Source organism: Protopterus annectens, chromosome 3.part0 (assembly GCF_019279795.1).
Source record: "Protopterus annectens isolate FY-2018-M chromosome 3.part0, PAN1.0, whole genome shotgun sequence".
Taxonomy (NCBI): domain Eukaryota; kingdom Metazoa; phylum Chordata; order Ceratodontiformes; family Protopteridae; genus Protopterus; species Protopterus annectens.
The window spans coordinates 937,870,090-937,884,842 of record NC_056731.1 but is presented as its reverse complement, the minus strand read 5'-3'; the positions used below and the strand labels follow the sequence as shown (position 1 = coordinate 937,884,842).

The window sequence follows — 14,753 nt, the reverse complement described above, 5'->3', positions numbered from 1 at the left end:
TGGAAAGGACCAGTTTTGTGTTGGCCAATTTCTGCTGAAACAAGGGGGTTGTACCTGCAAGAAATCCTTGACCGTCTGCATAGACCTTGCCTTATCCTCCATTTTCTTTAAAACCTCTTCAGCTTTGACACCAAATAATACATCCTGCTGTAAAGGTGCATCCAATAATTTTGCTTTAACATGATCAGGAAGGGTTTGTTCTTTTAACCAAGCATGTCTACGTATGACAGAGACACAGTAACAGCTGCTCTACATGAAGCTTCCAACGAATCAAATCCGCATTGTAAAGTATGTTTGCCCACCTGTTCGGCTGCATGCAACATATCCTGCATTTCCTTGAATTCAGACTGTTCAGTATGTGTGCTCATTTTTTGTTTTAATTGAGACATTAGGAATTGCTGATATTTCAGCATGTGAAACGGACAATTTAATGCTCTCATAGCCAGAGTTGCTGAAGTGTATATTTTCTTTCCCCATCTATCTAGGGCTCTGGAATCCCTTTCAGAGGGCACAGGATTTTTAGCCATAGAAGCTTTAGCTCCCTTAGGACCCTGGGAAATTGTTTCTGGGTCAGCCACAGGGCTTTTATAAAGGAATTTGTGAGAGTCAGGTACTCTGTAGTATCTCTCTGGTTTGGCTGGAGCAGGAGGTAGAGAGTCTGGGTTTAAACTAGACTCCAAGTAAACATCATCCACAATATCTAAAACTGGAAGGATAGCAAGAGGTCTGTGCTGGGGTAGTAAAAGGAACTCTCGGAGCCTTTTCTTAGAATCAGAGTAGTCCTGGCCTTCCCAGTGGAAATGTTCCCTCATGGTATGTAAAGTTTCCCCAAAGGAGTAGTCTTCAGGGGAAGATGCTGAGGGAATACAGTCTTCAGCATCAGAGTCTTCATAAGGTGAAAAAGTGTAATTCTGTTCCTCAGAAGAATCTGAGGAAATTGAAACCTGGTCAGAGGAAGCATAATCCTCCTCTTGTCTTGGTCTTTTATCAGGAGGGGGATGGGAGCCCCTGATTAGGGTAATCAAATCTTCAGCCATCTTAAGCATCTGTTTCTTAGGCATGGAGCCTTGAACTGTAGACTGATGCACAGTCTTCTTATGTTTTAAAGGAGTTTTAAGCTTAGCATAAGATTTAATGGTGAGTGTAGTCTGTCTGAAGACACCTTCTGCAACCAAAGGTGTTTCCACTGCACCGGGGTCTACTTCTGCTCCGGTGTCAGAAGATGGCTGCGTCAGCCTAGTAGACTCCGCTTGAGAATCCACAGCTGTCTGGGGTTCCAGTTCTGTGGTCGTCAGGGGCTGCGTAGGCACCTCACTGAAAACCGGAGAACCGGCGACAGGCCCAGCAGAGGCCTCGGAGTCTGGCTTGTTCCTAGGCTGCCTGTCCTTATCCTTGCGTTTTTTATGTATGCCGGTCGTTAGCTGCTTCGACGGCATGATATAATTAAATTTCCTACCAAAGTAATGTCGTGCGAAATCAAAATGGTGTTTGATAGTTCGTTTATTAAACCTAGCACAAAACAGACAACCTGTGACTTCGTGGTCTGGGCCTAGGCAAGGAATACAATAGGAATGGAAGTCCTTATGAGGTATTTGCTTCCCACAAGAAATGCAATTAAGTTTTTCTGACATAGGACTGAGGCAAGTAAAGGTTCCCCAATGGGATACTTAGCTTTATTGAAGACTTCGGACTGAAATTCGAATCGAAAATCTCAGGTGTCGGTCGACCGGCACTTGCGAACTGCTTCTGCTTTGGGCACCGCGCGGCAAGAAAGACTGGAGAAAATGGCGTTGGATGCCTCTTGTATACCCCTGGCGCACTGACGTCAGGGAAGAAGCGACAGCAACAGACGCTGGACCAAGACTTTGGAATTCAGGCCAACTGCGGGACCGCCTGACGGCAGGATAACCCAAGTGCAGCAGGGTAACACGATGAACATCTCCATCTTTTCCAAGGTGCAACAAGCCCTTTAGCCTCTTGGAGAACTACAGTTCTGGCCTGTTCCATGAGCAACACAGAAGAAGCCTGGTTTCTTGAGGGAGCTTGTGAAAAAGAGGAGGGATGTAAGAGCTCAAGGATATGGTAGCCTGACATCCTAGCCAAAAGTCAGTAATCCTTAGTGATATTGCCCAGAGTTGAAGCAAACACAGAATCAGCCATCCACATGCAGCCCTCAGGGTTAAGGAGTGCCATAAATTCCCCAGCTGAGGCAAGCCAGTTTGAATTCCTTCTCATCCTGTGAGAAGGCATCTCCCAGAAATGAGTTAGTCTACAACAGGAGGTACTGGGCATCTCAAAACCAGTTTTATAGTTGGTCACTATCTGCTTCCTCCTCTGGTGGTCTTCAATAAGATCTTAAGAAGCCTGCCTGATCCAGACTATGCTGCCTCAGTTTATCCTTACAAGAGAAAAGCACAAGTCAAACAAGCTTGTATCAGTACATTCTGCCCTGGGCACAACCTCATTACAAAGTCAAAAAGGTTACACAGAAACTAAGCGAGGAAGCCATCATAAGGGTCTTAAACCAAATTCCATGACTCCACAATCAGGGACAACTGCCAGCTTCTCTACAGCTGTTTCATAAGGAAGGACTATAAAGGTGAAACAGGTAACTAAAAACCAAGAGTGACAGAGGAGGAAACCCTAGTGAACACCCTGCTCAAAATCTTATACTTCTCAGGTGGCAAACTACAGAGATGTTGTGGTCTCTGTGATCAGTGCTGCACATCAAAAATCACTCAAGCATTTGAATTTCTGGCCAGCACGTCACTCTATCTAGGATTTAGAAGAAGCCTACTTGGATGTAAGTATTTCCACCTTGCAAAAATGCCACTCTTTAGAATAAGTTCCAAGGAGAGAGACATCAATAAAGGTCTCTTCATTCTTCCTATCCAGAGAATGAATGATGTTCATAGGTTCATTGCTGTGTAGTAGACTAATGGCCTGGAGCCTTTACAAGCCTAGCCCAAACAAATTGCCCATGCACTGTGCCACCTGATGTTAGTTCACAGTGCCCCTATCCAGTACGTCAACTGGAGTGATCCCAGGGGTGAACTTTCTGTTACTCTTCCACTTGTCAAGATTTCTGTTATAGAGGGCCTGCAAAGCGCACTGCTTGACATGAATGGGAAGCTTATTCCAGAGTATGGGCAGTCTTTGGAAGATGAACTTGTCCCTCCAGCATGTTCTGTTAATTGTGGTAATGAGCTTATGATCTCTGTAGCATGTGGTATCAGACGATTGGGATTTCTTTAGATGTAGCATTTCAAGTAGTGCTGGGTCGGACATGGCTTTATAAGTCAAGGAGAGATCACTTCTAAGAAGACAGACTGAGAACAACTGAGTCTGTCCGTGTAGGCCTAGGATCCTTTTTGTGAGGTACTTTTGTGGCCTCTCCAGCTGTTGTAGCTGTCCGGTCAGGTACATGCCAAACGAGGCATTATATTTGATGACTGGTCTAATGAGGGATGAATAGAAAGGGGTGATGACCTCTTTCTTTCTGGATGCAAAACCTTTGGTTATAAGATGTGTCACATAGAAGGACTTCCTCACCACAGTGTCAATGTGGTGGTCGAAGATAAGGTGGCTGTCGACCTGGGTGCCCAGATCTCTTATGGCTCCTTCAGTGTTCAGGGGCTCCCATTAATGTGGTAATTTGTGGGAAATGAGTTTTTTCCAAAGGGGATGATAATCTATTTTTTGGCATTAAGCTTCAGGCCACGGTTTTGACACCAGTCACTTGTCTCACAGAGGTTCTTTTATAGGATGTCTGCATCACTTGGGGAGTTGATAATGACTCCTAGCTTGCAGTCATCAGTGAACTTGATCAGCCAGTGTCCTTCTGTGTTGGCCTGGACTTCTGAGAAGTAGATGCCAAACAGGTGACGGCTCAGAACCGAGCCCTGTGGGACTCTACTCATGACTGGTCGACAGTCTGACTTGGAATCTGCAACTTTCACTCTGTGGGTCCTGTCTGTGAGCCAATTTGCAACCCACCTACTTATGTAAGGATTGATGCCTAGTTAAGTTTATCAATGATACCTGAGTGGGGAATGGTATCAAAGGCCTTGGCCAGGTCGAGGTAGGCTGTATGCACTGCCTTACCCTCATCCACAGCCTTGGTGACTGCCTGGAAGAAGTTAACCAGGTTCAGCAGGCAGGATCTCCCCTTGACAAAGCCAAACTGTGTGGAGTCAAGAGTTTGGAGATTGCCTATATCTTTGTTAAGCAGGTTCATGATGATGTGCTCCATAGCTTTGCATACCAGACTCGTCAGGCTAACGGGGCGATAGTTCCCACGGTTGGTAGTTGCTCCCCCTTTATGGAGCAGGATGACTGTAGCAGTGCGCCATTCATTAGGAACATTGCCTGAAGTAAGGCTGTGATTGAACAGGGCACACAGATGTGGTGCCAGTTCGTTTTGTAGCTAATGTAGGACGCAACCAGGGATATTTATCAGGTCCCATGGACGTTGCATTCTTGGCTTTGGACAATGCAGCTTTTACCTGTGCCACAGAACTGGTGGGTACCGGGCTTTCTTCTGGTATTGTGATAGGGCCCTTGGGGGGAGGGGTAAAGTTGGCATGGAATCTGTTGGCTCAGTATAGGAGGTGCCATTGTGGAATAACTCAGAGCAAATCTGAGTATTGCCTTGGAGGTTTTTGATATAGCTATAGAAGGCTTTGTGGTTGTTTTTGGTGTCAGCCGCAATTCTGCCTTCAAAGCTTGGCTTTAGAGGATTTGATAAGGGAGGTTTTCCAGTCTTGTGACTTCATTTTTTTCCTGCAGCAGTTTCTTCCTTCTGTTGTAGAGTTTATTGATGGCTGGGGACCACCAGACTTGCTTCCTTTTTTTGGAGGGGAGCGTCTTAGTTCTATATGGTATGGCAAGGTCCATGCATTTGTTTACGTGCTTGTACAATGCACTGGCGTATGATTCGGCAGATGTGCAGCTAATTGCCATTGGCATGGGTGCCGAGAAGTTTGCCGCCACTGTTTTTAGGAGCCCAAAATTGGCTTTAGAGAAGTTTTTCAGGGTGGTCACCTTAGCGGGGGTTGTAGGTGAGTTGGAGATTTCCATGGTGATCAGTTTGTGGTCGGGATTTAACCAGGGAGGAATTGACTATAGGTGTGGAGCAACAGTCTCCCATGTTGGAGATAACCAGATCGAGGATGTTGCTTCCTCTAGTGGGGGTCAGAATGAGCTGGTCCAGGGCTTTGGACCTGATAAATTCCAGAAAGTGTTGGGTCTGTACATTGGTACTTGAATAGTTTTCCCAGTTGATGAAAGGGTAGTTTAAGTCACCCAGTATGTGAGAACTGGGTTGGGCCTTGATAGATTCCAGGGTGCTTAGGAACTTGGAGTGAGAGTCTAGGGACATGTTTGGGGTTCTGTAGCAAGCTATGACTTGTATTGTTGTCTTACCCAGTGTTAATTGTACCTGAAGCATCTTAGATGCATTATGCTGGGCTACCAGTCTAGAGGTGTTCGTATCCTTTAAGAATATGGAGACACCACCGCCTTTGGAGCTTCCAGCCACATTTTGGGGCAGAAAGGTATGGAATGAGTTATAGCCTGGGAATGCAGAGGTGCTTTCTGCCTCTTTAAACCAGGTCTCCATTACAGTACAAATGTCGACATTCTCCACTCTGAGGAGAGCTTCGAGCAAGTGCATCATGAAGGTTCTTTAAAGGAGAAGAATACAAAACAGCAACAGGAAGAGGACAGGAGAGACATTGGAAGACTTAATAATGAACCAGAACATTTGCTGAAAGGAGGGGGACATATAGTGGTAAGCTGCAGGGGTGAAAAGTGCCATCGTCGATGTCTATCTTTACACAGCAGGGACCTCAGCGCCTTCAGACTAACTTCACTTCAGATAATGAAGGGCGAGTGAAAAAGAAATAGTCCCTTTTATTACCAGCTCTTCATAACGATGGCTGGCACTCATCCAATGTAAATGGCAATAAGTAAACACAATAGGTATACAACATAAGGGGTGCAGCTTCAGAGGTTTGCAGAGGGCAAGGAGCTGGAATTAGATTGTTTTCCTTTAGGATTCTCTCCTATAACTGCAACACAACTCCCAAACCACAAACAATGCATGCACACAGGATGCCACCTGGGGTACCGAGCACAAAATGTTTAGGAACCACAGTAGCCTCCTCCTTCCTGCCTGGCAAGCCCACCTGGCATGGGGGGGAGGCATAACTCTCAACCTTCAAACACAAGAAACCTGGATAAAAGCCAAAATAATTGTGAGGAGGGTACAAAGGCCTAAAATCAAGGGCAGATTTTAAATATTGCTTTTATAAACTTAGAAAGTTCACAAAATGACAAGTTTTGTGTTAGCATGCATTTTCTGAAAGAAAACTTTGTCCTCAAGGATTTTCCAGAAAATTACAAATTTTACTAATAACCGACCAAAAATGTGATGCAAAAAGTCTGGACAGTTGAGAGGTATTGGAGGAGCAGATCACAGAGCCCCTGCTGTGCAACCCTAGGGCTGATTCAGCATAAGCAAGCCATTTATGAAGATGCTCAAAGATATTCAAGCATGGCAGCTGTGGTGCTAGGATTTGCCTCTAAATATGAAAGGCCAAGAGGTGCCATTACAGCCATCCTCTGCACCATCAGCTAAAATGGGCGTAAGTTTAAATCTTGGCAAGCTAAGGGGAGCACAAAAACAGTACGTGAGGGGGAAGGAGGCTGCAGCAGGATGAGGCTTTATCCAGTGTCCGATTTCCAAACACTTCACACTGTCCTCCATCACTCAAGGTCTTAATCAGAAATCACTGACAGGACCCATTTGTTGATACCTATATGTTAGCTACCCCCGCTAATGTTGCAATCTTCTTGGCCATTAACAAGCATCAAGCTTCTCATGCTGCAGGTGGGTGGCAGAGTTAAAACACTGGCATTTCTTTCAAACTATGCATTAGTCTCGTGCAATAAAGGCAGTGCTGTGATCTGATGAACACAAGAACACTTAGAACATGTACTCTTCTTTAGCATCAAACATGAGACCACTCCTCTATCACAAGCATTAGGATTAAGATCCAAACTGTGTCACTGACCAAAAAGAACTGGGGAATGCAGGACATGAACACAGTCTACTAATCTTACACAAGACACCAGCAGGCCACAAGCCTACCCTAGACTATGGGAGCTCAAGCCTGTGTGAATTTTGCAGATACTAACATCTCAGAACAAAAAAAAAATCCTAGCAGTGATGCAATGCAGGGAGCTCTGGCATCAGATTTAAAATAATTTGAACAAAACACAACTGTATACGTTATTTTCCCATCACAATGCAATTACATGACTATAGCACCATTTTATAAATGTTCTGATAATATTAATAAGGTTTCAATTAAGTTTCTTTTTAATATTGTAGATGTTAGTCTTGTACGGTAAGGTGTTGTACTTTGTCTTTTATCACTACAGACATATCTTCTAGGACAAAGTTGGTTGCCTACAAGTGTAGCCTAGATTACCACCAAGAAGAAATGCTGACCTTGTTTATTAATTATCTTTTTGATATGCTCATCTAAGTACTCTCTGCGCTTTATCAATGCTTCAGACCACCTCTCCCTGATGGTATTCAAGTCTTCCTCCTGATGAAATAAAAAAAAAATCAGGTAAATGTATCCATAAACAATTCACCAAGACTTCAGATTCTTAAAAAAACAGCCAAAGCACAGTTACATAAAAGCACAGGCCATTAAACAGGTTTGCCACCAACTTGCACGGTATTATTCCCCAAATAAATAAACAGTCTGCATGCCACATGCTAAATCAGCTTACCCTTTTTCATAAATAACAAACTAAAGGCAGCATTTCACTAGCCTGTCATAAGGAGTGTTGTACACAGAATTGGTATCACTGGTTGGTTTGTGAGGACAGGAGCAATTTAAAGTGCTTCAAAAGGGACATCTTTTCCTTTCCAGTGACAGAACTGGAGGCTGCACTATGTCAGTGTTTCGAAATCACAAATGGCAGTAGAGTAGAAGCATAAAAAGCAGCTTGGTACAGATTACAGCATAATGATTTCCTTTCAAGTTTAAAATGATAGATAGCACAAGATACACCCCCACCCCCCGGACAAATGAAAATTGGGGAATAATTCAAGAAAAAACACTTAAAACAGTTTTTAAAGGGTTTGCAATCCAAGAAAGGGGAGGAGTGAAACAGAACAGCAGCTTACAGACTCTACATGTCTGCTTTTGTCTGCACCATTTTGTCTACATCCTCATCATCTTGTTCGGGTAACCAGCAGAGAAGTAAATGCTGTGTGTTCTTTCAGGTAAAGGACTGATCTGCTGTTTTTACTTCAATGATGCAAGTTAAGTAGTTTACACTGAAAGGGGGATATGCAAACAGGCAAAGCACCACTTTCTACTAAAGGCAGAAAAATGTAGATCAGCAGTTTCACTAGGTTTACATCCCATAACGAAGTGTGGCACTACAAGTGGGAAAAACATGCGTGAATCCCACTGTGACAATGTGAGGTACCGACAGCTATGCCAGGAGAAGTAGAGCAGTGGATGTGTAACATATAGACCAAAAAACCAGCTGCAAAACGTGGAGCAAGTAACACAAACTTGTAGGAAAAACCACCTTTAATAACAAAGCAAAGCTTTCGGGCAGAACCCTTCTTCAATACTAATACAATCAAGTCTGCATACTAGAAGCTTATATACAGCTTTGCTTTGTTATTAAAGGTGGTTTTTCCTACAAGATGTGTAACATATGCCAGCATAGCTAGACAAATTTTTGTAAAGAATTCTATGTCATTTGTATATCAAACTGATTTGTACAGATTCTTGTGTTGAAAAAATGTATTTGTAAAGCTGCTTGTGGTAAAAACGTACCAACAGTGGGTCCTGATGGATATAAAAGAAATACACCTGTATGTCAGTCAGACTGTATTGTTAACTGTCGAAATGAATATATTGTAACAGAGGATAGTGGAAGAGAAGTTAACCTCAGTCCAGCTAACTTTGAAAAATAGTTTGAAATTAAATTACCTGATTCAGGTCATAACGATTGTATCTTGCACTTCTTATTTCAGCCAAAGACAAAATGTCTGTGAAAACCACGACTAGGAATCCTACTATATTGTCCTCAGGGGTGAATTAATTGCTCCCCTGGAAGGGTGGAAGTTTTTGAAAGATGCTATACTCCCCATCTTAGCAAAGTTGTGTGTGTGTGTATGGTAACACACATGTGCAAGATTCTGGCTCAGTTTCCAGTAAAGGGGGCAGTGCGGGAACCAGAAGCCAGATGTATGCAATGTCATTCTGTAATCCAGCACTGAAATGTCTTAATACTAGATAGCACAGAAGCCTCAGGGCAGTCTGTTATTTGAAACCTGACAAAGAAGGATCTCTCACCTACATCATCTTCCCTTACTTTAGGAAGTAACCAGAGAATAATAATTCTTTAGGTCAGTCAGGAAAATATAGTGAGATTAGCCAAGTACTGTTTTTCTATATGTGTGTGAATCTATCTGTGCTATTTTTAATATTTCCTGTGACTGAAACTGTTGTGTTAACTGTAAATAGACTTTTAGTATTTTCATGTTCTTTCATTATTAAACTTATGTAAACTTTTCATCGTGGCTGGTCCTTTAGAGAATATTTTAACCTTCGAGAGTACTTGTATTTATTTGGTTATCCTGTGGCCGCTCCTGAAAGCCTCGATGTTTGGTCAACATTACCATTGGTATTCATATTAATTTCACTCAGTATAACTGGGTACTCTTGTAAGAACCTTTAAGTAGCTGGCTGGTGGCAGTGGATCTACTCTATAGTCCGGGCAGAGTGGGGCATAGCTGCTAATGAAAGGCATCAAATCTGACATAATAACCACTAAGACAGTGGCAAGTCAGGCATAACTGTTCCCCCTCTAGTTATAGGTGATAAAATTTAGTAACATTTTTCACATTAGCCTACCAGATCTAGCTATATTTGTGGCTATTTCAACAGCAGCCACTACTCTCTTGAATGTCGCCAGGGAGAAAAAGGAAGCAAGTCAGTGACTGACTCTTGATTGGCATGCTCTCCCTCTAAAGATACCGCAGATTGCCTCGTGTTTAAAACTAAATGGTAACATGGCTAACCCCATGAGCAGTATCGCAGATGGAAAACCTGCGTCGATAATGGATAAGCTTTCTGAAGATAAATGTAAAGTTCACGCAGTACACTGAAAAATAAAAGCAGAAAGGTTGCTTAGAGAGATTGAAGATGGGCTGACAGCTCACGCCAGTCACATAATAGGGACGGATAATGCAATGGCTGGAGTCCTGCAAAGAATGGCTGCGGTGGATACTCACCTGGATTTGGCTGAGTCAAGAATAGTAAATCAGAAGGATCGAGCTTGGAGAAAAAGGTCTCCAGTTCTCAAGGATTTATGAAATGGATGAAACAGTTGACTAGGGTATAAGAAAACTAAATTGGGGGAATGGACTGGACTTCAGCAGGAAGGCAAGAGGCTGGAAAGGGCCCATTGTGTTTTTCTACCCCACAGGTTGTGGGTTAAGATGTCACAACTGGTGGTAGTAAATCTTGAGACCTTTGAGTTAAATTGTTGTCATTGCTGTGGGTCTTAAGCAAGAAACTTCTCAGTGCACACAAGAATGCACTGCATCACTTTCAGAATTACAATGCAGCTCTGTAGACAAAGGGTCTGGAAGAATCAGGTTCTATGCCCCACTCATTTAAAAGTTTTCAATCTAAATGGTGAAGTATGTCTACACTCCCCAGAAGAGGTGACCTCTAAGTTCCCTGGTCTGACAGGAACTCATAGCCTGGCAGTAACTGCTAATGGAGTGATCTCAGAAAAAACAGATGCTATGCAGTTGGATCAGGCAGGGTAGCCTGCACTGGTGCAATTTCCAGTGTTTAGGCAGAGACTAAATGGAGGGAAGAACTGGCAGTAAACACAGCTAAGAAAACCTCACAAACACGTTCATTTCCTGCTACTAAACAATTTTTTTCTACATTTGTAAGAACAAGCTGTAGGACCTGAGACTTACGTAATCAGTGTACTTGACATAACTATGCCTTCTATTTCTAAATGTTAAATATGCTTCCAAAACGTATACACTTAGTCTTTTGACTCTTATTTACCAATTTTCTAGCCTTGGGTAATTTCGGTGGATAGGCATGCTGTTTTATATAAACAAAAACTGCTGTTAAATAACAGGGCAAAATGAAGTTTGTAATTAAACTGGGAGCAGGAGGGACAGGGGAGGTGCGTTTCAATGAGGCTTCTATGTTGTGTTTTCTTCAATTTTTTTCTCTCCCTTTGTTTGTGAACAGGAGTGTGTCCTGCCTCCTGAATAGAGGTATGCTGCCTCTGCTTTGGAAGATCTTGGTTTAGTTATTATTCTTGTTCTTTGTACATTTCTTCATTGTTGTTGTTTTCAAATAATTTGGTGTAAGGTGCTCACAAGGTTAAGTGTACTACTGAGCTGTATGCCAAAATGTGTAACAGCTCAAACATGGAAAGGGGCTAACCTTAGACAGAGGTGCTAGCTTTACTCCTTACCCAAATGGTACTGTAATGGGTCAGCTGTAATGATGCAAGATTCATCATGGACACACCTATCAGAGAAACATAAATCCCTTACCAGATTGGATACGTTCCTACTTTCTCAAGAGCATTTACCCCTTATGAAAACATTTTAAAAAGTCATTCAATAACTCTATTGAATCATGCACCAAATGAGTTAAAATGAGCTGGGGTATAGACAAAAGCTCAGAGTAGAGCTAATTTGCACAAGAGTAATACGAAGGCATAGTTTAACCAACAAGTGAAGACAATCTGCAGCAGCCACTAGAGTGCTCTTTAATAGAGGGATATCGAGATCTGATACTGTACCTAATTATCAATGTAACTCTGTTGGAGCTTTTCTCCCCGGGCCTCCGCTGAAAAAGGACATGTATCCAGTCGGACCATCCCGGTTAACAAATGTAAAATAAATAAATAGTGTGGGATGAAGTGAAGCAGAAAATCATCTCGTGTTTCAAAGATTGGGGAGGTTGGTCAGTGATAGGGCTATGGTTATTCTAAGAGGTCTTCAAGCAATTGCCGTGACACAAAATGAAATTTTAGCAAACAGACTGGGAGATCCAGATCTAATCAAGACAATTACTTGCAATATAAATGGATTTATACCCAAAAAGCAGCACAAGATGCAGGAATTTGAGTCCCCTCCCTCAAAGCTTTTCTTTAATAATGAGTTTGAGACAATAGCAGTTACAGCTTCAAATTGCTAACATCATGCACTTTGCTATGCAAGGTAGGCTATCTGATACTGAGGGAGTATTAGAGGTATTTACAGCATATTACACATGATTATATGTTGAGGACGGGAGAGCTCCACTGAACTTTCATATTGCTCTTTATCTTGAGTTTGTTGTTGCTTCAGCTAAGTAAGGAATACAATGTTTTTCCTGATGCCTCTTGTTACTAGGGCAGAGGTACAAAGGGCTCTATCGTTGGCCCTCAAGGAAAATAGCCCTGGACCATATGATCTGCCAATAGAAGCTTATCATATGGGAGATAAGAAAGTGGTGGATAACTTCTTTTCAATGTTTAACATAATTCTGGAGCATTACACATCTCATCTGTCCTGGAAAGGGATCACAATGGTGGTAATCCTCAAGCCAAGGAAAGATCCCAAACTGGTTGAGTCATGTCACTAATCTCAGTTTTAAACCATAATTCTAAACTGCTCACTTCCAATTGCTCTTTACTAAATACCTTAGTATACCTAGATCAAACTGGGTTTTTAAGGGACAGACACAATTTGATAACCTTCTCAAGACAGCAATGGCCACAGAGCATTAAATCATAACTTTTAATTGTCAGCTTGGATGCATAAATAGAGTTTGGCAGGGTGAAATGTGCACTTCTCTTTCTGGATTTGAAGAAAATGTGTTGTCTATGAAGTGGGTAAACATGAATAAAGCTATGCATTTGGATACACAAATTAAAATTAGAATAGGATCCCAAATGCCAGTGGGAATCAAGTTGGAGAGGGGCATGAAACACAGATGCTCATTTTTGTGCTTGATGTTTGCACTTTACCTGGAACCTTTGGCTATCTGACTGTGTGACTGGCTGGCCCAAGAGTATGTAATTGCAAACACCAGTTTACTGCTGAGCTTACGTATGGATTTTTTGTTGTTCTATCTTCTTAATCCTGGAAGAACTTGCATAGAGTTTTTGAAGGGTTGGTTAAATCTGGGCAGGTCTTAGGCTAAAAGTTTAACCATGGGAAGACTAAAATAAGGATTAACTTTAATCCCTTGTGTGAACTTGTAGAACATTACGAATTCTAGGATCTGATAAATAAGATGGCATATTTAGGGATAGTGATGGAGCCTACTCTAGTTAGTGCAGCACCCATTTTATATAATATAATATAATATAATTTAATATAATGGGTAAACTAAGAAAGTACCTCAATTACTAGAGACCAGTTAGGTTAGATTATCAACAGAGGGTCCTGGCACTGAAATGGCTCATATTATCGCCAACACTTTATGCTGCACAGAAACTGCCACTGGATCCTCTACAAGTGGTTATGCAGAAGATTAGGCATATGAGGACTACATTCCTTTGGATGGAGTACAAACGTAAGTAGGTTTGTGGGTACCTTATAATGTAGCAGAGTTAGTGTACTGTCTGGCACAATCACAACATTTATTTTAAAACTGCTGTTGGGACTGATCTCAAGCCAATACAACACTTGCTGAAGGGATCTGTTGATATCCTTATTATATGCCAAAGATGCTTTACATAGATTGCTGATGGATAAGACAGAGTGACCAGTAAATAAGAAATGTCCAATGTGTAGGATTAAATGGGCATTTGAGGTTGCCAGGATGGTGTACTGGAAGACACACACACAGTCCCAAATTCGGATATAAAGTACTAAGGGTTTTAATTTTAATTTACTTCATTCCACTAAACGTAGGTGTTTACAAATGGATTTCTGTTATTGGGAGGAGTTGTCACCTGGCTTGAAGAAAATGGATTGGGATACACTCAAGAGTTCACTTGGGTCTTCAGATAAGGTTTGCGTCACCAGGCTTACAAAGGCAATGAAATGACGAAAGTTGTCTCTGTTGCCAGAACAGACTGGCCCAGAAGGTTTAACTGGTGGATAAAAGAAAGAGAGGGGTACAGCATCATCTAAGGGTATCCTTTTGGAGCTTTACAAAATATTGATAAGATCTAAGACTCCCCCCTTATGAATAAATACAGATTGATCTGGCAGAGTGAGATGGAAGTTGCTATCCCCTTTCATGTTTTGCCCAACCAAACTGATCTTTCCTACGTATGTGCCCAAATCAAAAAATGTTGATTTTTGCCTGGCAATGCCTCTATGTATTTCGACATGTCAACTAAATTACCGGTTAAGTCCCCTGCAGAACCCATGGGGTGCTGGAGATATAGCACAAATGAACTAGGAACATGAAGGCAGGGTTTTTTGGGAGTGTAGTGAATTGTCTTTTTGAAGATGATGGTACAGGATATAAGCTGCAAGTTATGGCCAGCCAAAATTATTTTTTAATGGAGACATTAGTTTTGATTTGCTTTGACCAGCTGGACATGCTTACTAGTGATCTGGACTTGCTGCAGCTAATTATACCCCTGGCAAAAAAGTAATCAGTCTCTATAAAAAAGGGGTTCCCCTAAAATTAATAACTTTCACTTGTTGATTCACCAGAAGGTCT

At 42.1% G+C, this 14,753-nt stretch overlaps 1 protein-coding gene across 1 annotated transcript in view; it reads right to left on the bottom strand.

The window, feature by feature from the left end:
* KIF13A (kinesin family member 13A) overlaps positions 1 to 14,753 on the bottom strand; it is a 2,301,375-nt gene that overhangs the window by 1,002,784 nt on the left and 1,283,838 nt on the right. Inside the window, exon 17 of the mRNA XM_044065730.1 lies at positions 7,517 to 7,616. Within this exon, the coding sequence (XP_043921665.1) occupies positions 7,517 to 7,616 (100 nt within the window). The remainder of the gene's footprint in view (positions 1 to 7,516; positions 7,617 to 14,753) is intronic.